Here is a 27,700-nt window from a genome sequence, read left to right on the forward strand (position 1 = left end):
GGGCGCACACCCTCCACCCTGCCCAGGACCTTGTGTTTCCACTTAGCTGGCTTTCCGTGTCACAGTGTACACGTCTGTCTCATTGCTTCCTATGGGATATGCGGCCACATCAGCCTGTATTGACTAAGCTTCTGTTACATGCTGGGCACCACTAGATGCCAGCAACAGTGCGGATACAGCCCCTGCCATCGTGAAACAGTGATTTGGTGGGGAAAGACAAATACTAATCCTATACAAAGTGAAATGGCAACCGTTGAAATAGGTAAGAAGTACAGTGCCAAGAAGTGGAGGAGTCTTGGGATAGTCAGAGGGGACCTCTCTGAGGCAGGAGGAGGGAGTAACCTAGGCAGAGGAAACAGTCCACGCAAAGGCCCTGTGGTTAGACGGAACAGAGGAGGGACAGCGGGAAGGCCAATGAAGAGGCTGGGGCACAGCACAGGACCAGGCTGGACAGGTGAGTTATGGAGGTTTTATGGGGGTCGAGAGCTTATACAAGTCTCTGGGATCTCTTAAAGAAACAGTACACCTTTATGAATAAGAATTATGAAAGTGAAGATTTATTTGGAAGATTCCTATGTAAGAGGGGCCCATTCACTTAGAAAATCCACCTCTGCAAGCCAGCTGTTAAGGTACAGAACTACCTTACCAGGCGATAAAGCTAGTGCCTGCTGTCCTGACTCCTGTCTCCCTGGCTATCCTCCCCACCCCCATTCCCCCGGGAAGCCCTAGACCTTGTACGTTCCAGTAATGAGGATGAGAGCTGGAACTGTAGCATCTGTGTGGGGTGCACAGGGTCTGCTAGAGATTCTGGAGGACTGAAGGATTTTAGCTGTGGGGTGGATTCAAGTGGTAATCTGATTTGCACTGGCTACACCAGAGAATTGATTGGAAGCGGGCAGTGGTTGGTGTGAGGGTCAAGTTGGGAGAGTCTTTCAGTAGTTCAGGCCTTGCTTGAAGGTGGCGCAGGATGAGCTGGGTGGTGGTGAGGTCTGACCCACAGTTCCCCTGCACAGTCCCTGCTGATGCACGTTGAGTTTTCAGGGTCTCACTAGTAGGTACAGTGCTGCACTGGACATTTTAACAGATATTACCAACTATTTTGGTAAACTTGTGTTTATATCTGAGGGGCAAATTCCTAGCAGTGGAATTGCTAGAAGAAGCAAATTTTAACCTTCCCATGTAGACTGCCAAATGACCCTCCAATGTGGTTTTGTTAACTTAGCTTTGCTAACAGTAGACCTCAAATCCTGGCCAGCACTGGGCATTACACTTGCCAATATAATAGACGTGAAAACCACATCTTCATTGGCTACCCTGAAGCCACCCTAGTGGAGAGGCCACATATAGGAGCCACACAGAGAGAGAGATGCTCAGAGAGCCCCACCTGCGCCTGTACCAGCCCCAGCTAGGAGTCATCCCAGCCCAGGCGCGGACAGGTGAGCAAGTGAGCCTTCAAATGCTGGCCCAGCCATGCAGGAAGCAGAAAAGCCACGCCCAATCTGCAGATTCATGAACAAGAGAAATGTCATGTTTAAAGGAGGGGCGGGGGTGTATAATACATATACACATGCACATATATAAATTCATTCTTACTTTTTAAATTTTTTTATTTTTTTGTCCGCGCTGCACGGCATGTGGGATCTTAGTTCCCCGAGCAGGGATCGAACCCATGCCCCCTGCACTGGGAGCGTGGAGTCTTAACCACTGGACCACCAGAGTTTTTACTTTTTCATGTTTGTTTTCATGCCTCTTGATTTAATATATTCACATGACATCTTTGACTGTAAACTATGAAACATGAGAACTTACTAATTAGACATCCTTCCACCCCCCTAGTTTTTGATACTTTAGGTTGTGGGTTTTAGTACTTGTTTCCTTTGTAATGTTAAACCTCTTTTTCTTTTTATTTATTTTTCTTTTTGCGGTACGCGGGCCTCTCACAGTTGTGGCCTCTCCCATTGCGGAGCACAGGCTCCGGACGCGCAGGCTCAGCGGCCGTGGCTCACGGGCCCAGCTGCTCCGCGGCATGTGGGATCTTCCGGGACCGGGGCACGAACCCATGTCCCCTGCAGCTGCAGGCGGACTCTCAACCACTGCGCCACCAGGGAAGCCCCCTCTTTTTAAATTAAACCAACTTAGTATGTATTAATCCCTCATCAAGGTGGAGGAATTCTCAAACTTCCTTCCGTCTCCTGATTCTTCTTTAAGAGTGTTATTTGTACACTGACAAGTTGTGTAACACATGCATTGCTCCATTGGAGCGGTCTGAGGCCAGTCATCTTTCCTCTTAGAAGCGACTGCTTTTTCGATCAGATCCTGGGGATCCTGCCTCATTCCTGTCATTCAGTACTTTTGCTAAAAAGATTTTTCAAAATCTTTTGTTATTCTCGTAGAATATGGTGTGTCATTTCCAACTGCAATTTAGGTGGTTTTTTCCCCACCTAAAAAAAATTATCTTCTATTGTTAACTTATTTTCAGTTTTGTGTTGGTGTTTTGGGCACCAATTTTTTTCTTAGCTCTGAAATGAGGTTTTTTTTTTTTTTTTTTTTGTGGTACGCGGACCTCTCACTGCTGTGGCCTCTCCCGTTGCGGAGCACAGGCTCCAGACGCGCAGGCTCAGCGGCCACGGCTCACGGGCCCAGCCGCTCCGCGGCATGTGGGATCTTCCCGGACCGGGACATGAACCCGTGTCCCCTGCATCGGCAGGCGGACTCTCAACCACTGTGCCACCAGGGAAGCCCCTGAAATGAGTTTTTTTTTAAATCTCGTTCTGTTTTTAATCTGTTTTTATTGAGCTGTTTTTATTAGAAACCAAGTTTTTGTTAAATTCTGTGAATTCAGGAAGTCCAAATGGAGACGCTGTACCTTGTGGATTTTGTTTGTTTGTTTGCTTTTCTTCAAGAAACTGCCAACTTTGTTTTTGAATCTCATTTTTTTTCATGTTTTCTTTTTATTCATTTTCTTAAATTTTATTGAAGTATAGTTGATTTACACCTTGTGTTATATTTTTTCCCAGAATAGAATATTTTTCTGTATTTGTACATATATTCTTTTGTGGTGGTTGTTTTCTAATTGCAGCATGTTTGGATAGATACCACGTCTTTGTTTTTTCCCCTCTTGTTCATGCTTTGTAGACACAGCCTTTCCCAGACCTTGGCCTAGACCATCTATCTTTGGTGAATTCTCCTGACTCCCTTCCCTCCTTATCTGAGCATTGTTTGTTTTCCTGGAGCTGCAATTCATGGCCTGAGTATTGCTTTTTCTCAGCTTTTCTATAACCTAACAGGAAGGGGAGGGGGCTCAGGCTGTGTGGCCTTGCTTGATGAGTAGGCTGTGCCGTCCTGTGATTTTTACCAAATGTCCTAGACCTTGGTGGGGTCGGGTGTGGGGGTGGGTAACACTCTCCCTAGAAGGTTTCCTGTCCAGCCTTCGGAGAGTCCCTCTGGTTAGCAATGGACCTCGGAGCCCTGGCTGCCCTCTGGGAGGGTCAGGCTGGAGTGTTCCTCTCTACCTAATAACCATGTTTCTCCCGCCCCTGTAGGAGGAGGAAAGGCCATGCCACATGCTGCTTTTGGCCAGGGCAGGGCTAGGCATGGGCAGTGAAGCACTCGCTACAGGCACGTGATGTAAGGGGCATCACAAAACTCAGTAAAGAGAAATAATATTTAATTGTGTATTTAAAAAATCAAGTTAATGTTAAAAAAAGAAACTGATGATGAAAACATGTAAATGTTAAAGACAGGAGCAGTCAGAACAAAGATGAGGGTGAGACAGTGAGGCTATGCAGGTATGGGGTCGAATCTAAGGTCTTAAACCAGTGGTCTTTAAGTAGTATTTCTTCATGGTTTCTTTTTGGGTTTTTTTGTGCGGTACGCGGGCCTCTCACTGCTGTGGCCTCTCCCGTTGCTGAGCACAGGCTCTGGACGCGCAGGCTCAGCGGCCACGGCTCACGGGCCCAGCCGCTCCGCGGCATGTGGGATCTTCCCGGACCGGGGCACGAACCCATGTCCCCCGCATTGGCAGGCAGACTCTCAACCACTGTGCCACCAGGGAAGCCCTCTTCATGTTTTAAGAGTTAATATTCCCTGACTTACCAGGTTTGTGCTTTCAGAATAAGACTTGAAAGCCTTATTGTACAGATGTTACAAGATCTCCATGAAAGAAAGAAATTCACCCACCTACACAGCCTCCCAGCTATTCAAGCCTTGTTCATTTGACCAAGCTTCCTTCCAGGTTATTATCTCTGAACTTTGTAATCACATAGTTGTCATCATAGCAGAAACAATTTTATTTTTGGCTTTTCCCACTTAGCCTCGTGTCATAACGACGTTTCCCTGCTGCTGTATGGCCTTCACATTTCACTGGCTGTGTGACAGTCCCATCCTTTTCCCGCAGAGAAAGTTGGGCCAGACTGCAGTGTCAGACGCGGCTCTGCTACTTACAAGGGCATGAGTCTAATCTGTGTCTCATCCGCATCCCCTTCCAGGAGTGTCTGCTTCATCCCAAGGCTTCCCTGTTCGCAGGAGTGACCCTACTCCCCTATCCCACCCACCTTGGATGGTCACAGTCACTTGGACCAGAGGTGCAGACCTCATCCTGGGCACACACCCGGTTGGCAAATCAGATCCTCTCGGCCAGAGATTGAATGATTTGGTAGCTGAGTCATCAACAGTGGGACAACTAGAGTGAAGGTTTCAGAGCTTCTGTTGGTGAAATTTCTGGACTTGCCCTGAGTTTCTGACCTCCTGGGTCTTGATGATTCTGCTTGTTCCTGGATTCTGGGAGCTCTAGATCCTTATGAGCTTTTCACTAGAGCTGCTTTGAAGAAGTTTCTGCAACTGGTCTGATCTCCTAACTTTTTTTATTCTCTGTTTTTATCTGTCTAAACAGGGTATGAAACAAAGCAAAGATGTCAGGACCCTCGTTCTGTGCTGTATCGCCACTCTCTTGACCTCTTCCTATATTGTTGAATATTTGGGTTCTTGTTAGTGACCCAAATTGTCAATTTCATTGAAATTAGTTTCTCTTCTGCCTTAAGATGACTCCTTTAGTATTGTTTTCAAGATTACTGGAACAAAGGACACGTTTTTATTATACGTTGTCATTTTACTTCCGAAAGGATTATATCAGTTTGCACGGTCACCAGCAGTATATGAGCAGACCCATCCATTCTGCCAAAAACTCACTAGAATTGGGCATTATTTTTAATTCATTAATGTATTTATTCATTCAGAAGTATTTATTGATCACCTACATGCCAGGCATAGTTCGAGGTATAAAATGTTAATTTATTTTAATTTGCATGCTTCTCAGTCTCTTGGTGGACTGTGTTAAAGAAAAATTTTGTACTAGACACTTGTTAAAATTGGCAAGGAAGATTTTATTTACCAGTGTTGCAAAAGGGGAAAGAGATTGAATTCAACTCTGAATGCAGTTAGTCAAAGAGCAGAGTGAGAGGGTCAGTGGATGGAAAATTAGATTAGCTGTCAAGGGTAGGGGGATGCTTGCTAACCTGGCCTCACTGGATTCTTACCAGACTGGCCCAAGGCTGAGTTTTCAAGGCGGGGGAGGATTAACCTGACCTGGGAGGATTCTTTGCTACACAGGGCTCAGCAGGCCAAGGTTGAGGCCTAGTTGAGATGAGGCTTCAGAGGAACCTGACTCAAGTTTGCTCAAGGAGGGCATCTTTGCCCACTCCAATTTTTTTTTTCATCTCCAATTTTTGTAATGTGTGTGCTCCTTATTGAACATAAAAATTAACCCTTTGACTGAAAGCTGATGAAAAAAACGTTTTCCTGTGATGATGCTGCGAGGTACCTTGTTGACCAGGCTGGGTGAGGCCAGGGCTTGAAGCGGAGGGGCCTTGACAGTAGCCAAAGCTTGGGCTGTTCACTTGGGGGTCCTTGAGGGTGCACGTCTGGGAGGAAAGTCCCGAAGAACAGGCCTGGCTGAACTCATCTGGGGAGCAGAGGAGGAAGATGTGGACGGTAATGACTACAACAAACACGTTTTGGACTTGAGAGCTTCCACCAGCCTCCCATTATTATCCACCTTGTGTGAACCTCGCACCTGCTCTGCCTTGGAGATGTGGACGGTTCCTGTTCACAGGTAAAACGGGAGGGGGAGGGGGTTTGCCTCTGATCACAGAACCAGCCAGTGCTCTGCCTGTTTCATAAAACCCCTATCAGGCGAAGTAGAAATTAGAAATGTTCATTCTTTCCACCTCACCGTCCAGAGAACCAAGGCACAGCTGGGGAAAGTGATTTGGCCAGAACCCTCTAGAGCAGGGGTCCCCCTGAAGAGACCATTAGCATCTTCCTGTGAAAGAAAATCAAGTCAAAAATTAAGGGACACCATCGACATGTCCATTGACAAAGGAATGCATAAAGAAGATGTGGTACATATATACAATGGAATATTACTCAGCCATAAAAAAGAATGAAATAATGCCATTTGCAGCAACATGGATGGACCTAGAGACTGTCATATTGAGTGAAGTAAGTCAGACAGAGAAAGAGAAATATCATGATATCTCCTATATGCGGAATCTAAAACGATACAAATGAACTTATTTACAGAACAGAAACAGACATACAGACTTAGAGAATGAACTAATGGTTACCAGGGGGGAAGGGGGGAAGGAAGGGATAGTTAGGGAGTTTGGGATTGACATGTACACACTGCTATATTTTAAACGGCTAACCAACGAGGACCTACTGTATAGCACAGGGAACTCAGCTCAGTGTTATGTGGCGGCCTGGATGGAAGGGGAGTCTGGGGGAGAATGGATACATGTATATGTATGGCTGTGCACCTGAAACTATCACAAAATTATTAATCAGCTATACGCCAATATAAAATGAAAAGAAAAACAAAGAAACCAAAATAAATATAGAAATTTTCATTTATTCATTAATTTAAAAAAAGTTAAGGGACATGCCCACTAGGGGGCAGCAGAGACCGGCATGCTTCGCGGCATCCACATTGCTTGAAGCTCTGACTTTGCCACCCACCCTTCGGGCAGAATTCTTCAGCTATTATTTTAATGAACAGGTCACTCAATCTGTGCTTGCCAAATATTTGTGAACATCTGCATATGCCTCTCTCTCTGGATTTCTGTTTGAAACCTAAAAGATCATCTGCTCCGTGTGTCCTGTTCTACGTAAATTAATTTACGTCATCCTCCTAGCAACCCTGTGCAGTCGATACTATAGCATCACCCCCATTTTACACACAGGGAAACTGAAGCACAGAGAAGTTAAGTATTTCTTCCGCGGTCGCACCACTAGGAAGTGTCAAAGCCAGCATTCGAACTCAGGTCGTGGGGCTCTGCCTGGGAAGACGGCTGCTCCTGTCCACCTGGCCTCATTGCACACCCGCTCGCCACGTATGTACCTACTGAACACCTACAAGATCCAGGAATTGAGCCGGTGATGGGGGTGAAGGCGAACAAGGCAGTAAAGCCCCTGCCCTCCTGGTGTTTACAAATGGCATTAAAAGATGCTCGATGTCCTTTCCGTTCATTGCGCGTCCACTGTGTGCAGGCTCTTGACGTACTTTATTTCATTTACTCTCCGTAGCCCTGCAAGGTTGCAGTTTGCTAGCTGTTAGTGTGAGGCCCGTTAGAGCACAGCTTTGGAGTTGCACTGCCAGGTCCTGCATTTTAGGAGCTGGATCATCTTGGGCACATCATCTAAGCTTGCTTAAGGCTGTGGGCACTAATAAAAGTTCCTGCCTCATAGACGTGCTGTGAGGATTAAATGCGTGAATCCACGTGAAGTGCTCAACACAGCATTCTATATGTGTTAACTGTTATTGTATTTTTCTTTTTTATAAATTTATTCATTTTACTTCCTTATATTTTTGGCTGTGTTGGGTCTTTGTTGCTGCACCTGGGCTTTCTCTAGCTGTGGCGAGCAGGGTGCATGGACTTCTCATTGTGGTGGCCTCTCTTGTTGCGGAGCACGGGCTCAGTAGTTGTGGCGCACGGGCTTAGTTGCTCCGTGGCATGTGGGATCTTCCTGGACCAGGGCTCAAACCCGTGTCCCCTGCATTGGCAGGCGGATTCTTAACCGCTGTGCCACCAGGGAAGCCCTTGTTTGTTTTTTTAGATGATTAAACAGAGACTCGTAGGGTTAAGCCTCTGGCCCAAGGTCACTGCTAGCAAGGAAGGAATGGCATCCTTCCCCTCTGGAGGCAGTGCTCTGTTCACTGGAGCACCACAGCCTAAGGAGGGGGATGGGATAGAAGTCTGCATGGGCTGCAGAGATTGTTCCGGAAGAATGGCCATCTGCCCAGTGCAGCGTATGCAAGAGCAGAGTGGGTCTGCTTCTGTTCAGGCGGGAACATCCACTGCTCCCACCTCCTTGGCACCGCACTCCCAGATGCTTGCATTGTTGAGGACCTTCACGCTTAGGTCACGTGGCGTCACCCTGAAAATGACTAGGGGCAGAGCTGCCCTAGTCCAGGATGGACTGCAGGCTGACTGTGCTGTTTGGTAGGACAAGGAAATTTCCGGGGGGCAGATTTCAGGTCTCATCCAAGTGTCATAAGCCGGAAACTCCGGGGCCCTCTCCACTCGGCCCAGCATCTGGGGAAATCTGAGCTGGCAGCTGGGGCCACGTGGTAAACTCTCCCTAGATCTTGTTGAATTGATTGAAGCCTATCAATGAGCCATCACTTCAGTTCTGTCAAACCCTGGACCTGAGCAGCCCGCCTTGCAGGATTTTTAGATCTTAGTGCACAGTGCCCTAGCACACTCAGAGCAATTTTTTTTTTTTCCTCCAGAGAAGTATGCCGAAGTTGCCAGGGTGAAGTTTCTGAGCCCACAAATCTGAGGCCTGGAGTTGGGGCCGCAAGGAGGGCTGCCCTCCTGGAATGTCAGGAATTCCAGGGACATCTGGCCTGCTTTGCATCTGCTGGGCCCGCCAACCGGCATTCTTCCTTGTGGGGAGCGAGGCTTCAGTGATGGGCCTGGAAACACGGAGGCCCCTTTGATCCCAGCCTCCTGTTGCAGCCCACGTTGGATGACCTTGAGTGACAATTTGATGTCCCTGGGCCTCACCACTTCTATAAACAGGGGTGACAAGTTCTGCCAGGCCTGGAATCCACATACCAAGGTCTGGAAGAAACTGAACTAGAGGAATTCATTCCAGCACCAAGGAGGTCCCTGAACCCCTAGTAGAGAAGCTTCTTTCCAAATGCCCTAAGATCTTTGCTCCTCCTTTAAATTCTCTTGGGCAAAGATGGTGTTTTCTGCCTTTGGGCTCCTACTTCTAATTTTATTTATTTATTTACTTGTTTGTTTGTTTATTTTTCAGTACACGGGCCTCTCACTGCTGCGGCCTCTCCCGTGGCGGAGCATAGGCTCCAGACGCGCAGGCTCAGCGGCCATGGCTCACGGGCCTAGCTGCTCCGTGGCATGTGAGATCTTCCCAGGACGGGGCACGAACCTATGTCCCCTGCATCGGCAGGCGGACTGTCAACCACTGCGCCACCAGGGAAGCCCCTACTTCTAATTTTACATCAATGTATGCCCCGGGCTAGAATGGATCACCTCTACTGTACCTCAGATGCACCAGACAACTCTCACCAAGGGAATTTAACCAAGGGAAGTGGCCACCGAGGAGGCCTTTGCTATCGCATACTAGTTCCTTGGGCTTTTGAGAGGCAAGATCAGGAAGGAGGGAGATGGGGAGGGAGGAGGAGGTACGAAGGCTGGGGGACCAGCCTGGAGGCTGTGGCACTGGCACCATCAGAAGGAACGCGAGTGTGGGCTTGGTGGAGGTAGCAGGGCTTGGAGGGGTGTGTGTGTGTGTGTGTGTGTGTGTGTGTCTGAGACCATCTCTCACGTGCAGAATGCCAGGCCAATTGAGCTCCGAGGTCTTTGAGCCTGTAATATTCTGTGACTTACAGAACCCACAATGATTTAGCAACTGACTTTGCAAATGCACAATTTGTTATTACAAGCTCTTTGTCAATATTATTTCAGTGAGGTGTAATAGTTCATCAAATGAGACCGTAATTTAGTCACTCCCGTGGAGTCAAACGTTTAGGTGCTTTGAACGTGTCAAATGATTATAAATAATGCCATAAAGAACATCTTTATACCTAAGCTTTGTTTCCTTAGGCTACATTCCCAGATAAATAATTACTAGGTCAATGAAAAGGACTATTTTTAAGGCTCTTGATCCGTAATGCTAAGTACTTTCTAAATAGTTATTTCCAACTTTCAGAAGTTTTTTATTGAGGAAGTATTTTAAATGTACACACAAACATGCAACTAGAGTGAGTGGTATAATGAATTCCGTTCCTTATCACCCAGCATTCATAATTATCAACATTTCAACAGTCATTTTTAATCTTCATTTTGGGAAAGGGACTGTATCTCAGTGTAGCCAGTCTGATTGCTGACTATTTAGATTGTTTCAGAGTTTTCATTATCATATAAAATGCTGCAGTGAATATCCTTGTCACAAATGCTGTGCACTACTGTAAGCTCTTCCTTTTTTAAAAAATCAATCAATTAATTAATTTTATTGGTTGATTTTTGGCTGCGTTGGGTCTTCATTGCTGTGCGCGGGCTTTCTCTAGTTGCGGCAAGAGGGGGCTATTGTTTGTTGCAGTGCATGGGCTTCTCATTGCTGTGGCTTCTCTTGTTGCAGAGCATGGGTTCTAGGCGCGTGGGTTCAATAGTTGTGGCTTGTGGGCTCAGTAGTTGTGGTGCATGGGCTTAGTTGCTCCGTGGTATGTGGGATCTTCCCGAACCAGGGATTGAACCCGTGTCCCCTGCGTTGGCAGGTGGATTCTTAACAACTGTGCCACCTGGAAGTCCCAGCTCTTTCTTGAGATAAATTCTTGGGCAGAATTTTGGAGCCAAAGTCTGCACATATTTTCAGTTCACTTTTACATAATACAGAATTGCTTTATGGAAAAGATGCCAAATTATTTTTCTGTCCTCATCTAAGAATGTCTGTTTCTTCTTGCCTTGTAGCATTCTTCGCAATATTTTCAGTTTGATAGGTGATTAATAGTATCTCCCTGTTGTTTCAGTTTGCATCTTATAATTACCAATGAGGCTGAATTTTTTTTTTCTAACTAGAGACTCTTTTATTTTATTTTTTTATTTCCCCCCCACCTCGGACTAAAGTTTCTTCCTTTCTTTCTTTTTCTTTCTTTCTTTCTTCCTTTCTTTCTTTCTTTCTTTCTTTCTTTCTTTCTTTCTTTCTTTCTTTCTTTCTTTCTTTCAATTGGAGTAATTGCTTTACACTGCTGTGAGGCTGAATTTTTAAATACATATATTTATTTTATATACTTTTATATACTTTTTCTGTGAATTGACACCTTTATATACTTTTTCTGTGAATTGACACCTTCCTGTTTTCTTTTGGTGTTCCCCACCCTCCCTTTACTGCTTTGTAAGAGTGTCTCATATATAAAATATCGGCGGAGTCCCAGTAGAAAGCAGATGGCATCGTACCAATCCTTTAATGAAGGGACCATTTGCAAATTATGTGAATAAAGTTCAGGGACCCCCAACAAGAAGCATAATCCTGCCATAATCCTGGCCTTGCAAACGGGTGTTACCAACCAGCGTTCTTGGCCCTCCCCAAACAGTAGAAATTGATCAGAGACCAGACAGAAAACTCAGGCAAGGCTTTATTGGGACCCTGCTGCGGCTGGGGAGTGAGAACAAACAGCAGGTTCCCTTGTTTGCTCGCTCCCCGAGAGGGGGCAAGCTTTTTCCTTATATGGGGTGAGGGTAGGGATGTGTCCAGGGGTCGGGCCAGGGGGGTGGCTTAGGTGTTTCGCCCACCCCTGAGGTGGTGGTGTGTGCAGGGCGCATGCACAGCCCCCTGCTTTTGCTCCCGACCTCCTGCTTTTGCTCCAGGCTCTTCAAAAGTGGCAGTTGGGTTTTTTGGTCTTTTTAAACTCATTTCCTCAATTTATTTATTTACAATTTAAAATTTTAATTTTATGTCATCCTATGAACGAATCTTGGTGATTTCGCCTTTGGGGTTTTGCTCAGGAGAGATTCTGCATACCCAACATTGTAGTATTATTCAACCTGGTGTAGTGTTTTCCCTCTAGAGTCGGAAGGGGAGAAAAAGATCTGTTTAAGAGCTATAAACAAGCAAAACTCTGTTTGAGCAGCTTCCTTCTTCTAAGGGAGTCGACATGACACTTCCCAGGGGAGTATAAACCTTATACTCTTCCCTTCCACTCCTTGTAATTGTTTTGTTGAAGGATACAAACTAGCAGAGCTGTATTTTTTCTCAGCGCCGCCTTCAACTCCTGCGCTGAAGCCAGCAGGTACCAGCTTGCAGAACCAGTGGTTAAATAGGAATCTTGGGATCTGGCTATGAAACCACTGTAGCTGGAAATTGGCCGACGAGAGTATTTACACCATGGACATCAGCAAAGGCTAAAAACCAGGGCTCTCTCTTCCTGCCCCTAAAGCGAGTTTACCTGCTCTCCACCTGCTTGGGCCCTGTCTGAGCCCCTGCAGGGGAGATGGGGGTGGAGAAGTGGGGCTGTTCTTTTTCTCTGCTTCCGCCTTGCTTCCCACTCCACTTCTCCCATCATTCCCCATTCCTGCTGGCTCCTACCGGTTTGGGGCACAGAGAGGGGGGATTAGAGGAAAAGGGGTAAAAAGTCTTCAGTAATTTGTGCTATTGCAAACTGTCCTTAAGTGCTCTCTGTTATGGCAGGTGTTATGGCTCTTTGGCACGGGATGTCTTCTGGTTTCTTCCCAAATGCTCCCTTACCCACTTGGATCTGAGCAATACATTTCCCAGCTGAATACGGGTGGCGCCTCTTCCTTTTTCAGCTCCTGCCTTTGGAGATGCCCCATAACCTCTTTCTGCCAGGTATCCCTTCACCTGAGCAGACAGCTGTTTGGGGCAGGGTCCCTTCAAGCTAGCTTACTTGCGCTGAGCTCCACATGTGCTCTTTAAAAAAAAAAAATTTTTTTTTTAATTCATTTTTTGGCTGCCCGGCTTGTGGGATCTTAGTTCCCCAACCAGGGATCGAACCCACACCCCCTGCCGTGGAAGCTCGGACCGCCAGGGAAGTCCCTCCGTGATGTGCTCTTGATGCATGGAAACCTCATGCATCCTTAGCCAGCCAGCGGGTGCAGGGGCTTTTACCCAGAGGCTGTTCTCCTGGGAACCTTGGGCAGCTCCAGCCTGCATCCACCTTCTGTCACCCCAGGACGAGGGCAGAGGCACCTTCAGCCTCTACTCTCCCAAATGACAGGGAAGTAAGACACCAGAGACTTCTCATCCCCAGCTCCGGCAGTGGTCGGGTGGCCTGTGAGTCTGGGGGCTCAGTAAGCACAGAGAAGTAAACTGTCAGTCTCTCCCTACTGCAGATACTCCCGGTCTCCCCACGAGGGGTTCTGTCGGCCCCCCTCACTTGCTTAGGGATGAGCCCGTAAGAGAGGGGAACCCCCAGAGCATACTCCACTCTTCTGAATTTCCTACCTTCCTCTCTTTTCTTTTCTTTTTTTAAAGTATGATTGATTTACAACATTGTGCTTGTTTCAGGTGTACAGCTAAGTGATTTGTTTATACATATATATCTCTATATTCTTTTTCAATTCTTTCCCATTATAGTTTGTTACAAGATATTGAATACAGTTCCCTGTGCTATACAGTAAGCCCTTGTTGTTTATGTTATATATAGCACTGTGCCTCTGTTAACCCCACACTCCCAATTTATCCCTCTGCCGCTTCCCCTTTGGTAACCATAAATTTGTTTTCTATGTCTATGAGTCTGATTCTGTTTTGTAAATAAGTTCATTGGTGCTAATTTTTTCGATTCCACATGTAAGTGATAGCATATGCTATTTGTCTTTCTCTTTCTGATTTACTTCACTCAGTATGATAATCTCTAAGTCCATCCATGTTGCTGCAAGTGGCATTACTTCATTCTTTTTTATGGCTGAGTAATATTCCATTGTATATATGTACCACATCTTCTTAATCCATTCCTCTGTCAATGAACACTTAGGTTGCTTCCATATTTTTATGGCTGTCTCCATGCAGACAGGGGCTAGGTGTGCTCACCTTGTCACGTAACAGCCTGGCAGTGACTCCCCTGGGCGTCTGGTGACTGTTGAAGAGACAAGTGTGGGAGGGGCCCCCAAGTCCATCCTCTCTCTCCACTCTGGGCTATCTCTTGCTCCGTGTGCTGAGCTGGCTACAGTCTCCTGTTGCTCAACCAACACTTCCTTTGAGCCTGGTCTCCCAATCCTCCCAAATGCCTTTTTGACTTCGCCGACTGAACCAGCGGGCTGTGCACTCACTCAAGCAGCGAAACTGCTGGCGGAGGCGTCACGAGGGACCCCCTCCCATAGTCAAATCCAGGGGTCCCTAAAACCTGCCCAATGTCTGGCCAACCCATCTTCCCTCTCAGGATTGCTCTCTGGTTTATGCCCGGCCATCCTCAAGCCCACACCTCTGGTTACTTTCCCTGCCCACAGGCTGTGCCTCTTATGAAAAGGCCCCATCCCTCGTCTGACCCTGTCTCCCAAGCTGACTCCAGTCCCACCTCTGCTCCCTGACCCCTGACCACTCCAGCTGATAACTCCTCCCTGCACTTGGAGCTCTTACACACCACTCGCTGGGCGTGAGGACTGCAGGGTCCCCACGGCGCTCCTTTATGCTCCTCTGTGCTGCGCCAGCACAGAGCAAGTGCCCAGCAATAGCTGTTGAATGAGTGTACAAATGTGAGCTCTCCCTCCAGGTGAAGTTTCTGGAGGGCAGGGCCCGTGTGCCTGCCACTGCACACTGACCTAGGATGCTCAGGCTGCTCTGTCAGGTGGACAGCTGGCCCTCCATATCCGCAGGTTCTGTGTTCGCAGATTCAACCAGCCGCGGATGGAAAATACTACACAGTCAGAGGCTGGTTGAATTCCCGGATGCAGAACCCACAGAAACAGAGGGCAGACTGTAAGGGATTTGAGTATCCTCGGATTTTGGTATCCATGGAGGTCTTGGAGCCAATCCCCTGCGGTTACCGAGAGACGACTGCATTTGTTTATTGACAATTTGATAGCACCAGTCTGGTGCCAGCCGCTTTAAGTGGACTGAACACACACACACACACACACACACACACACACACACACACACACACACACATTAGGAGCATAGATTTTTTAAAAAGTCCAGTGTATGAGCCCCAGAAGCTTCCTGGAAATCATTAAGAGAAGAACTTGCTTTGTTGATGGAAATATTTTATATCTTTCCTGTCCCGTATGGTAGCCACTAGACATGTGGACTATTGAACGCTTCAAATGTGGCTAGTGCAGCCAAGGAACTGAATTTTTATTTGTATTTCATTTTACTTAATTTCAATGTAGGTGACCTCGTGTGGCCAGTGGCTGCCTTGCTGGAGAGCACAGCTCTAAGACCCTCCCATTTAACCCCGTTCTAAGCTTCTCACTTTCTCCTCTCCAGGCCCCCCGAGCCCCTCTCACCTCTGCCCAGGTGCTTCTGCCCCTGTTGTCTGGCAGCTTGATTTGGACCTATTTCTCCACCTCAGTCTCCACATTCTTCTCAGATACCGTGTTTGGCCTCTGACCAAACTGTGCCCATGAGGAAGAAACAGTCTGGCTTCGAGTCCACACTGCTGACCCCTGGCTTCCCCTCGGAGAGGGTGCTGCCCTGACAGCTTACTGATGGCTTAGGAGTAAGAAGGACGTAGTGCATCCTGGATGCGGCCAGCCACATGAACGACATCTTCACTCTCCTAGGACCATCTCTACCTGCTCTCGTGGGCGCCCCCTTAGGGCAGGACAAGGTAGGACTCTGACACATGAATAGTTCTTGGAAGTGAGAGGCAGATGCAAAGGGAGGTTTCCTCAATCTTATTTTCTGTAGCTCTCTGGCTTAAAATGAGGCCCACTTTAATGGAAAACAAAACACGCAGACAGGTGGATGATATCCTTTGTATGTTTACTATGGTACAGCAAGATCTTCCAAACCAGAGCCGATACCCTCTGCTGCAAGCAGAAGGCCCTGGGTACACCCCTTTCAAGTGGTCCAAAGGACATCCCCAAACATGACATTTAAGACAATTCTTCATTTCTCTGACAATGACTTCTCGAAGTGCACACAGAATAAATAAATAGAAAATATATCTTTGTTCATGGTGACGCCTACAAGAAATGTTTACAGACAAAACACACTATACATCTAATTCCCGAAAAAGGACCAGCTATTTCGGCAACAGGAAAAAGACAAGCGTTTCAGAGGAGTGTTTTTTTTGTTTTGTTTTTTTGTTTTTTAAAGGCCTAACTCATTTTGAGGCTTACAGACAGAAAGAACAACAAGAACAATTTTCTAAGCAGTGAGAAAATTTGTGCTACCAAGAACATGCCCAGACACGGGCTCTTGGTGAATGGTTTAGGAAGGAAAGATTTATGCACAGATCCTGCACTGTTAGACATATGTACAACTCTGAGGATTTTCAAATAGGTATTTCTTTTTCCATGAACTGAACCAAAGACAGTCAACATTCCTGGCCATCTGAAGTGATCACATCCTAAGTGGTTCACAGTATGAGACCCTTGCATTAAGAGTTTAGGAAAACTCAACAGAACTATAGACAAGAATGCGAGGTCATTGAACTCTCCTCCCCATGGCCTCTGACCTGCCTGGAAGAGGTCCTTCCTGGGACCCGGGCCTTTGAAGCTGCCAGGTCTTAAGCGGCAGAGTCCCACCGTCAGGTCCTAGCAGCGAAAGACCTGTCTAGTGGGGGAGACCTCTTTGGCAACTGGCTCAACCTGAGCAGTGAACTCTTGGGCCGAGTCTCATTGGGTGCAGCTGGGCAGATGGTGCCAAGGAAGGAAAGAATTTGTGGTCGGGGCAGGAAAGGGGACGAGACCCAGAGCGACCCTGGTGCCTCATGAGGGAGTATAAGCCACAGATAGAGTTTTCTTTCTCTGGAAGCTCTCCTGCTCTCTCCAAGGTGGGCAAGGGAGAGAGCAGGTTATTAGGCAGTGACTGAGAGGGCCTGGGGTGGACCCAAAGCTCTTCAGATCCCGGAGCCACCTAGCTGGCTCACCGAAAACGTGTCTGCTGGGCGCGCCTGCAGACCTACGGAAGCAGGTAGCACCAGTGCGGTGACCGCAGCTGCTGGGCGCCGGCTCGGCAGGGCAGGTAGTTTGAGCCAAGCGGAGGCTGCAGGACCTCCACAGCCCAGAGGAGGGCGCCCTTGTGCAAGCAGAGGACCAGGAGAGAAACAGTCATCGGCCAACTCTCTTTCCTATTCTGATCTTCTTTCCCTTCAAGGGGACTTGCCCCCGTTTCGCGAGGCCACTCAGGCCGGCTGTTGAGGCAGCGTGGTGTGGCAGTAAGTGCGGCGAGTGGGGCTCCCGTCCTGGCCCTGCCCTGGCCGTGTGGTTCTTCCCCAGCTTGGGGTCTCATGTGTCCCATCCATACAACAAAGGCTTTGGACTAGGTGTTTCCTAAGGTCCTTTCCAGCTCTGAAACCCCAGGCTCACTGAGGTGTGAGTGTGTCCGTGTGGGCCTCCGCGAGGGCTCTCAGGGCCCCCGATGCAGGAGCTCCCCTTTCTCGACTTGACTCCACCCCCTCTTGGAGTGGTTGGTGGACCAGCTGACCCAGTGCTCTGGCCATAATGAGCTCAGCCCATCACCCCCTCTGATGCCCGCTTCTCTATTACGGGTGGCCAGCAAGTCGAGGGCAAAGGGCGACTTTGAAGTCACCCGTCTTCGGCAGATGTGGGCAGGAACCACTCCAGAGGCTGCCTCATCTCCGCCCACCCAAATGCCCCTGCCCTTCGTTACTGCAGGAAGCTTCCTGACCACCTGAGCGCGTAAGCTCTTTCCCTCCGGGAACTGCCTCTGACCTCCTCTTTACCTCTCTTGGCTTTCTCCGCTTGGCATCAGAGGTACACACGCCCAACCACCTGTTCCACCAGACTGCGAGCCCCTTGCCTTAGGCAATGCTTCTCACCGCTCCATCCTGTACGCCCGGAGCACCCAGCATCATGGATGTTGGCTGGAAGGAACGTTCTCACCTATTGCTGGGTTCCGGGCACAATGTGAAAAGCCACAGCATCGCAGTTCTGGCATCTCAGAACTGAAAGGACCTTTAAAAGTCACCTAGTCCAACTCCCAACCTGGGTGCCAAAGCCTCCTGAGAGGTTGAACCCCTCCGGAGGCAGGCTCGCCCTTCTCCGAGGGTAGCCGGTTCCATCTTGGTGAACGGAAGACGGAATCCCGGTCTGCACGCCAGCTCCGAATCCCGCGGAGGTCGGTTCTTGCTTACAGGAATGAAGATTTCCTTAGGACCAGGGCTCTTCCTCCTACACCGACCACCCTAACGTGCGTGCTGGAGAGCATGGGGATCTGTGGACGACCCAGCGCCCCCTCCAGGCTGCCTCCCAGCTGGGGCAGAGCTCCCGCCAAAGTGGACTTTTGCTGCCAGCGCAGCGCAGGTCTCCTCGTACGGTCCTCACACGCACACACACACACCCCACCCCACCGCAGAGGCACAGATAGGAGAGAAGCACCCAAGAGGCTGCAGGAAAGAGAAGGTTTCCAGCATCAGCAACACTGCCCCTGGGGCTGCAGGCAGACACTTGAGTGAGGGCAGGTGACAGCACCAGGGGTCTCTGATACCCTCCCCTTGGCCCATCAGGGCTGACACGTGGCCTTCCCCAGCAGCTGCTGGACAGGGGCTGGGGGACCAGCCAGGCTGCCCCAGGCGGCTGCCGGGAGTCCATCGTCAGAGTCCACTGGAGGGCAGCGCTGAGGTGGCAGCGGTCCTCACAGCTTCTTCTTCCTCACCACGGGGACGGGCACAACTTGGAAGATTTTGGCATGGTGGTCCTCGGTGTCCAGAGTCACCCAGGTGGGCCGGAAGCTGCCCTTGAAGCCAACGAATGCCATTTTCTCTGAAAAGCAGTGACGTCACATGAGCAGAAACTTCACCAGAGCATGGCTATATGCCACCACCTTCCAGGCTTCCCCATCGCCATTCCCCTGCCCGTACCAGGCACCCTCTCCTCTAGCCACACTGGACTGTCCGCCCCCCGGGAAGAGCTTTGTGGCCGGTTACTGGTGGTACCCGGCATTGGCTTGTACGGGGCACACAGGGTCTCACCTGAGCCTCCCAGCCACCTGTGCAGAGTGCTCTCTGGTTCCCACAGGAGACCTCCCGGGAACCCCAGCCACCTTGGAGCTGACCCTACAATTAGCAGCGAGTCTCTACCCGTCCCTGAAGCCCCGTGTCCCTGTCAAATAATGGCATGCATCTACGAGATTTCTGCCCCAGCTCCAACGTTCTGTGGCTTTAGAAGGGATTTCTGAGAAGTGGAGGAATTTGCCCAAGGGCACCTAGTAGATGGTGCAGCCCAGACCAGAACTCTAGACTCCGGAGCCCCACGCAGGGCCCTCTGGCTCACAGCTCGGAGCTCGACCCCGTCCGAGGGACTTGGGGGTCCATGTCTACACTCGGGAACGGCCCAGCCTGGCAGGCAGCACACACCCGTCACCACTGGGAAAGTGTCCCTTGACGTATGTCACCTTTATGTTCATCAACTTTTGGCAACAGGGTCTGAATTTAAAGGACAGAGGCCCCCAAATGCTTTCAGGACCAGGCTGGAGAAGACGCTTCTATTTTCCTTGTGTTCTCTTTTGGCTCGTTTGAAGGACTTTCACTGTTCCTGATTTTTCTCTGAAAGCTGCCTGGGATAAGCGTCCCACGTGATAGATAGGCTGCTAGCTTTGATGTGTTTTGCAGTCAGGATAGCATGGCCACTAAGGATGGCTGGCTTTGGATTCGAAAAAATAAGGATCCAAACTCTAACCTTAAATTACTTAACTAATTCTGTTTCTTCACCTTAAGTGGAAATAACAGTACCTGTCACACAGGTTATTAATGAATAACTGAGATCGTTACTGGATGTGCAGCAAGGTGCAAGGCTGAGCATTACATGGTAACTACAACGGACATTATCATTATTATCTATGTGGAGCGTTGCTCGGCCTCGCCTCTCGACCTCCCCCAGGACTCTCCCATCACAGTCTGCAGTGACGATAATAAAATGCTGACATTTCTGTCCTGGCTGGCGTCTTCCCTAAGGGGTCTGTGCCAGGCTTTATGGCAGAAGAGCTGTGTGACCTTGATTCTCAAATGAGATTCTCAAATGAGAGCTTTGCCAACTGCAAAGGGCTGTACAAATGCTGGCCATGAGCTGGGAAGCTGCAGAAGACGTAGGGCCCCTGGCCGATTGGAGTAGCAGGAACTGGGTAGGAGGGTCAAACTGAGCCACTTTTCTGCTGATACTTTTGTGGAAAAAAAAAAAGGGCCACCTGCTGAGTCGACAGGTGAGCAGCTCGAGCAATTTCCTTCCGGTGTCCGGTCACAAGTTGGAATGCTGCTGCTGCGGGGCAGGAATGGGGACAAGGCGGCCTCTTGCCCACACACACCTGCAGACCACTAGTTGTGTTGAGGATTCTGAGACCCCACCCAGGTCTGGGGGGAAAGTGGTCTGGTCTCAGCAGCGGGTAGCAGCAGCCTGCGCCCTGGGCATCTGGATTCACGGTCAGGGTAGGGCCCCGTCTACACCCCTTACCTTTCAGTTTGAGGCCCTTGTCTGCTCCGAGCTTTTCCAGCACTCGAGTCCACGGGCCTCTGGAGACGTATCTTCCCTTCGATGCCATGAGAACTATGGAGCTGAGCAAGAAGGGATGGATAAGAGGACTGGACGACAAGCTGGATGCGGGGGTTCCCTGGGAGGGATGCTGGACTGTGCCTCGTGGGACTCGAGCTAGCAGTGCCCAGAGGCCCGCCAGGGACTGGGGAAAGGCAGCCCCTCCCGCGTGCCGAGCTGACCGGCTCTTTCCATGTGATGACCCACATCCTGAACGCCCTCCCACACATCTGGCTGCGGTTGGTGCCTGTGGCCTTCTCTGCGCCTGCTCTCAGCTCCCTGCTGCTCCCTGTCTGTCCCCACAGAGGACAGAGCAGGTACGCAGAGCACCCCATCTGGGGGCCAGCACCTACGACAGGGCCGGGCACACAAACGACCGCGGCACGCATCTCTTCACTTAAATATGCAAACCCTGTTTGCGCAGGACAAGATGGAGACGTGGTGCTGGGAGAAGCCAGAGTGGGGAGTCACCCTGTGCTCGGAGGAGGATTAACCCCTTAGGTTCACACCCACCCTCTCCGCTCAGGCAGGACGGTGTTACCGTTCCATTTTACAGAGGGGGTGAGGGAGGCAAATAGTTACCAAGTATCTGAGAGGACCTGCCAAAGGGGAAGCCGTGCCTGGTGCCTGGGCGGAGGCAGAGGCCTAGAGCAATGGGCATGCCCAGCCTGAAGGTCCTGACTTGCAAAAGCCCAGCTTGGGAGCAAAGTCTCCATTCCCCTGCCCTGGTTGCATTCAGGCCAAAGTGCTGGGAAAACAGCCGCCGTCGTGGTGGCAGACTCAGCCTGCTGGACCAGACGGCAGGAAGTGCACACCTCCCCCAGGAATAGAAACAGGGGCAGAGGCCCGACTGGGGCTTCTAGTTTGCAGCTCAGAGGAATCCTGTAACCACAGACCACAGTCCAGACATGGAAGAACTGTATAGGATTCTGGAAGCTGTTGTCACCCCCATTTGGGTCCCATTGGGAGCAGAAGGCAAGCTCTTAAAAGGCAAAGAGCTTGGGTGCAGTAGGAACAGAGGGGAAGCGAGCTGGGGACTGCATCTGGCTCTTCAGGGAAGCAGAGGGATTTGTGCCTGTTAAGGAGACGGGGAGCATCGCAAACACATCCTCAACTTTGGATTCAGGCTCTGTTCCCGTTCAGGAGAAAAGCTAACATCCCTTTGGCTCAGTTGAGCCTTCTTGCTGGGCTGGACTCAAACAAAGGTCATGCCCTCCAGACGGGGCTCCCAGGGGCAGGACAGGGAGACAGAGCTTCTCGTGCGCCCAGCCTCCTGACAGCACCCAGAAGCTGCCTGCACACTTCAGGTGTCCCTGTCTGTCTCGTATGGGCATCTCATGCCCTCCAAGCCCCTGATCTGTCAGCACGGAGGTCCCCACGGGGTGGCTGGGCAGAGACAGCCCCTGGGAACCATCCCTGAAGGTTTGGGTGCGAGCAGTGGCAAGGCTGGCCCTGTGGAGGGGGTGGAAGGGGGGGGCGGCCTGGCTTGGGCCTGCGGTGACAGTGGGGCAGGACCTGCCTTGCCCCATCTACTGCCGCTTTCCCGGAGGTCAGAGCGGGGTCTGGTGGTGCCCAATTCCTATCTGGGTACCCAGTGCCAACCCAGGGCACGGCTCACACCAGGTACTTGGCAAGGTGCACCAGGGCCGCAGCACGGGCTGAAAGCAGCCCTGCATGGGGTAGTCCCACGCCTCTCACTCCTGCTTCTAAGCAGAGCAGCTCCGCATTTCAGTTTCTGATTCCAGGCTTCTGCATCCTGTTTCATTTCCAGAAAAAGTCCTTTGGCCCCAAAAGGCATGAAAACTAAAAATCTCTAAATGATCATGTATTTCCCCAAACTGGCAAATCTGGTCCTTCTGTATGAATCTGCACGTGAAAATGTCAGGCTAAAGAAGCTTGTGATGGGGGAAGAGAGTGGAGACAAAAGGGGGTTAAGCAGAACCCCATTCTTTGGAATCTCACCTAAGAGTCTAGTTCACGTCATGCCCATCGTGCGGCATCTCGGAAGTAGTACATTTGTTTTCGTCAATAAATATTTACCAAGCACCTCCTATATGACAGGTACCACGTTGAGCGCTTGGACTGTCTGCTATGCCAGGTTGTGGCTTTGGAGTGAATTCTCCACCCATTATACTAGGAATGTAAATAGGAGTTAGATATGGTCCCCACATCAAGAAGTCCATACCCTAGATGCGGGAGTAGATATGTCCACTGGTCCTGTGGGTACGGGGGGTAGGTAGAACTTTTTGGTTGGATTGGAAGAGACCTCACCAAAGAGGTGATATGTGAGTTAGATTTGGAAGGTGGAAGGGGAATTACCAAAGATTTCTAGGAAGGACAGGAGGTACGTGTATTTAAGAAGCTCAACCCCCCAGTATGGTGGGTGGATTCGCGAGGGGGAGGCTGGACAAGGGAGCCTGCTGGATGACTGCCGACAGTGTGGGTGGCAGACAGGGAGGCCCCAGACAGAGCAGCGATGCAGAGGATGCCGCAGGATACCTAGCAGGAGAGCAGCGATGCAGGTAGGGTTGACAGGATGTGGTTATGGGGCGTGGTGGTGGTGAAACAGAAGAAAGACAAGAGCCCCAGCGCGATGCCCAGACTCTCATCTAGCTGCCCGGATGGAAGATGATGGTTTCACCAAAACGTGGAAAAGGGGAGTGAGAAGAAAAGAAATGATGAGAATTCAGTTCCATAGCAGACATCCAGGTGGCATGGTCCAAGTTGCAGTTGGATTAAAAGTATCTGGTGTTTCAGAGGGAGGTCTGGGCTGGAGATTCCCAAAAGCCACCAGCATTTGGATCATACTGAAAGTATGGGAGGGGATGAGCTCATGCCGCGAGAGTGGGTCATGATGGGGGCACAGGGCCAGGGCAGGCTTCCCATTTGTAGCTGGGTAGACCGTCCGCCTCAGCCTGACCTACATTCACCGTGGCCCTGGCTCCAAAGGGAGAGGCCCCAGGCAGGGTAGCTTCCCAGCCAGCACCCATGATGTGTGGGCAGACCGTGGACACTCCCCAAGCCTTCTCAGACCGGACTGTGCTGAAGGTCTCAGGGACAGGGAGGGGGACTTGGGCGGGGGTCTGCGGCGCCACTGGCCGGTGCCCGGAGCAGAGGCGCACACTCACTTGTCGGGGATGGCCAGCACGTAATTGAAGAGCTGCCACGGGATGCCCTGCAGGATGGCGGTCCTGAAGCGGGCTTGGCTCACCACGCGCCCTTGTCTCCCGTCCATTACCACCACCTGGATGCCGTCCTCCGAGCTCGGGTACTTCTTCCCATCCACCTGCAGACAACAAGCAGCGCACAGTGTGATGCAGGGGGTCCCAAAGGCAGCAGAGCCCCGAGGTTCTCCTGCCCCGGGGGGTTCCCACGCAGACTCTGAAGACAGAGGTCACCGGTGCGGCCCTTCAAAGCATAAAACTCACTTCAGTCGGTTCTTTGCAAACCTCTGTAGTGGACTGAATGACGGCCTCCCCCAAAGATATGTCTACTGCAACCTGTGAAAGTGACCTTATTTGGAACTAGGGCCTTTGCAGGGGTAATTAAGTTAAGGATCTTGAGATGAGGTCATCCTGGATTTCAGATGGGCCCTAAATCCAGTGGCAGATGTCCTTATAAGGACTACAGGCAGAGGGAGGTGTAAGGCTCTGACACATGGGGGAGAGACCATGTGAGACAGAGGCAGAGGTTGGAGGGACGCGCTACAGCCAAGGAACATCCAGGGCTGCCGGCAGCACCAGAGGCTAGAAGAGGCCTGGAACGGACCCTCCCTCAGAGCCTCCAGGGGGAACCAACCCTGCCAGCACCTTGACTTGGGACTTCTGGCTTGTGAACCGCGAGAGGATAAGTTTCTGTTGTTTTAAGCCACCGAGTTTGCGGTCCTTTGTGGGCAGGGGTGAGGGTTGCTTACTTCGATGTAGGCAAAGTCGTTCATTAGGTGGAAGAAGCGCTGCTTGGCACTTTCCATCTTCACCTCCAGGAAGTGGTCCTTGGTCGTCTGCAAAGTAAACAAAACCCAGTGTGGCCGTCAGGTTTGTGGAGTCAAGTGTACGGCCCGATGGGTGGTCTTCCCCCTCACTGCCCCCGACCCCCGGTCACGGGAGACGGTCTAAGGAGCGGAGCAGATGTCTGGAGAGGACGCTGATGGGGTCTGGGCCCCCTCGGAGGGCCCGGGCTCGCTGTCGGCCACTCACCAGCTGAGAAGCAAAGAGCTTCTTGGGCATCGGCACGTCCACTACGGCCCTCTCCGCGAACTTGGGGTAGGCTGTGGCCGCGCAGTTGCTGACGCCGGCGTTCTTTGGAAGCAGAGCTTTAATCTTTATTCTCTCGCAGCCTTTCACAGAGCAGAAGGCGAACTTCTCCCTCTCGTTCTGAGCTTTCAGCTTCAGGAAAAGCAGCCTGTGCACAGGAGCAGAGCGGGTGGTTCCCTTCGGTGTCCACACCCCCCTCCCCCACCCCTCCTCCCCCAAAGGCATTTACCCAGAACTACGTGCTGGCCACAGTGATTACAGCCGGTGGGCCCTACAAAATGGATGTGTCTACCGCAAGGTTTTTTGGGGTTTGTTTTTAATTTTATTTATTTTTGGCTGCGTTGGGTCTTCGTTGCTGCGCGGGGGCTTTCTCTAGTTGCGGCGAGCGGGGGCTACTCTTTATTGCGGAGCACGGGCTCTAGGCACGCGGGTTTCAGTAGTTGCAGAACGCGGGCTCGGTAGTTGTGGTTCGTGGGCTTTAGGGCCCAGGCTCAGTAGTTGTGGCTCACGGGCTTAGTTACTCTGCGGCATGTGGGATCTTCCCGGACCAGGGCTCGAACCCGTGTCCCCTGCATTGGCAGGTGGATTCTTAACCACTACGCTACCTGGGAAGTCCTACCACAAGGTTTTATGTGGCTGGAGAAATTAAAAACAAATGCATTGAAGAAAAAGCTAACACTGACACTTCATTTTCTGAGCACGTACTCTATGCCATGCTATGCACATGCCGTAAACTGACATATTATCTCATTTAATCCTCAGACAATCCAGTCCAGCAAGCACTGTTATCATCCCAATTTCTCAGATCCCAATGGCTCAGAGAAGTGAAGTGACTTGCCAGGACCACACAGCACAAAGGGGACAGAGCTGGGATTTTCCATCCCAACCCTGTGCCTGGTGAGGAAAATGCTCACCAAGGGAACGTGTGTGAATGTGAGGAGAAAGTGGGAAGCAGAACTGGGCGGGCCATCTGGTCCCTAGGGCTTGGCTGTTTCCAGCACAGGAGCCCAGGAAGCCCAGCTGGGATGACTTCCTGAAGATGCCCTGCTTCCCTCTCAGGAACACCTCCACTTTGTTTGAGTTCACTCGAGTGGCTTTACGTTTCTTGACATCAAGCAACCCCTGAATAGAATATAGTGTTCATGTGGAAGAACTGCTGGGGGATCTCTCGCCCCGGCTGAGAACAGAGCTTCTTCCTCTGCATTCCATGCTCTGCATGGGGCGGGGGAAGCTTTGAGCTGCTTAGGAGGAAGCCCGTTCAGAGGTGCCTGTCATCATTTCTCCACCAGAGGCTCCCACACAAGGTCAGAAACCACCCCAGGGGACAAGGTCATGAGCAAAATCCTGGAAAGAGACCCAGAGACTCTGTTCCTAGGGCTTCTGCACAAGACTATCAGTATTCAGGTTTCCCCGCTGTCATGGTATATCAAATTATCCAAACTGGAGGGCACTAGAAGACCATCTAGCTCCCGCTCCTTATTTTCCAGACAGCAGCTGCCCTCTCTAATCCTCACCTTCGACATGGATGTGTCCTAGTCAGCTGGACTGGGAAGCCCTGGCGTCAGTAAGCCTGGGCTCAAATCCTGGCTGTGACCAGGTAGTGTTTCAGAGCAGCCCTACTGATGGCCATGCACCTGAATACTACACTTATGTATAGCTTAGCAATACCTCGCTTAGGGGGCATCTGGCAAACTCCAGGACACGGATGAAATCACCCGAGTGGTTTTTTTTTTTAACCTCGAAGGATTTACAGAGGTGACTCAGGGTGTGAAATATATTTCACACTTCGGGACCCCTTCACTTGTAGCCTACTTACTTTTTATTTTACCCCCAATTATAACAAGTGTCCTAGGCCATAGCAGAATAGAAGGTAGCCATTGAAAGCAGGTGCTCTGAACGTGAGTAAGAAAGAGCAACACATCTGTAAGGCAGAAAGATCATGAAAACAGCCCAAGAATTCACAAAGCCCAAGACTCTGGGCTCTTGCACAGGCAACAGACATCCCGTAACCCAGCCCACAGTCCCTAAGGCTACCATTGAATTAAAGCGCAGCATAATAATCAACAGGTATGCTTAACTAAGCTACCAACAAAACGGTTGAATTAAGCAGCAAAATCTGCTTAAAGGGGAAAAATCGCAAATTTTTAAATGTGTTGATCAAAAAGGTTCAACTCGTTCAGTGGCCGTTTCCGTTTGAAAAATTCACACCTTTGCAACATCCCAATTCTCACGATCCTATCGATAAAAGAAGAAATCGTGCACAGGTGGTGCTATGAAGACTTTCACCTTATTACCATTTTTAAAATCATAATATTGATCGTTTCTGCTGTTGTATGAAGGATATTTAATTCCCCCTCTGGTTTTCACATGGAAGGGTTTTTCTAAACACTCCTGGCCCCGGCCCATCCCCTCACTGATGTCTTCCCGGGGGAAGTGGAGTGACTCGTGTGGTTGCTGGATGGGGGTACATAGGTCAGCCCGTAGAGAGGCGGACTCCGGTCGGCTCCCCCTGCACCCTAAGTTTTGGGAGTTGGGCACTGAGTGGGGAGGACCCCGGTTGCTCGGGGCTGCCTGGGACTGGGTAGGTGCACTCGGGGACAGCATTGGGAAGATCTGTTCCCCAGCAGCTCCATCATCAGTAGGACAGACAGTTCCTTCCTCACCTGCTGTCATGCCTGCTCCACCACTGGCTTAGAACTAACGTGGGAAAAGGGGTGCTGCTTGCTGCTTCCCCAACCCCAACATTATTCTTTTTTT

General features: G+C 50.3%; 1 protein-coding gene across 1 annotated transcript in view; it reads right to left on the reverse strand.

Annotated features, from left to right (window-relative positions):
- Positions 1–18,801: 18,801 nt before the first annotated feature.
- The window catches only part of CEMIP (cell migration inducing hyaluronidase 1), a gene marked incomplete at both ends in the record, with an annotated part of 71,161 nt that continues 62,262 nt past the window's right edge, over positions 18,802–27,700 (reverse strand). Inside the window, 5 exons of the mRNA XM_082648889.1 lie at positions 18,802–18,929; positions 20,613–20,713; positions 23,819–23,976; positions 24,604–24,690; positions 24,887–25,091. Coding sequence (XP_082505015.1) covers positions 18,802–18,929; positions 20,613–20,713; positions 23,819–23,976; positions 24,604–24,690; positions 24,887–25,091 — 679 coding nt within the window. The remainder of the gene's footprint in view (positions 18,930–20,612; positions 20,714–23,818; positions 23,977–24,603; positions 24,691–24,886; positions 25,092–27,700) is intronic.

This window comes from Grampus griseus (genome assembly GCF_964374135.1).
Source record: "Grampus griseus genome assembly, chromosome: 2".
Classification (NCBI taxonomy): Eukaryota; Metazoa; Chordata; class Mammalia; order Artiodactyla; family Delphinidae; genus Grampus; species Grampus griseus.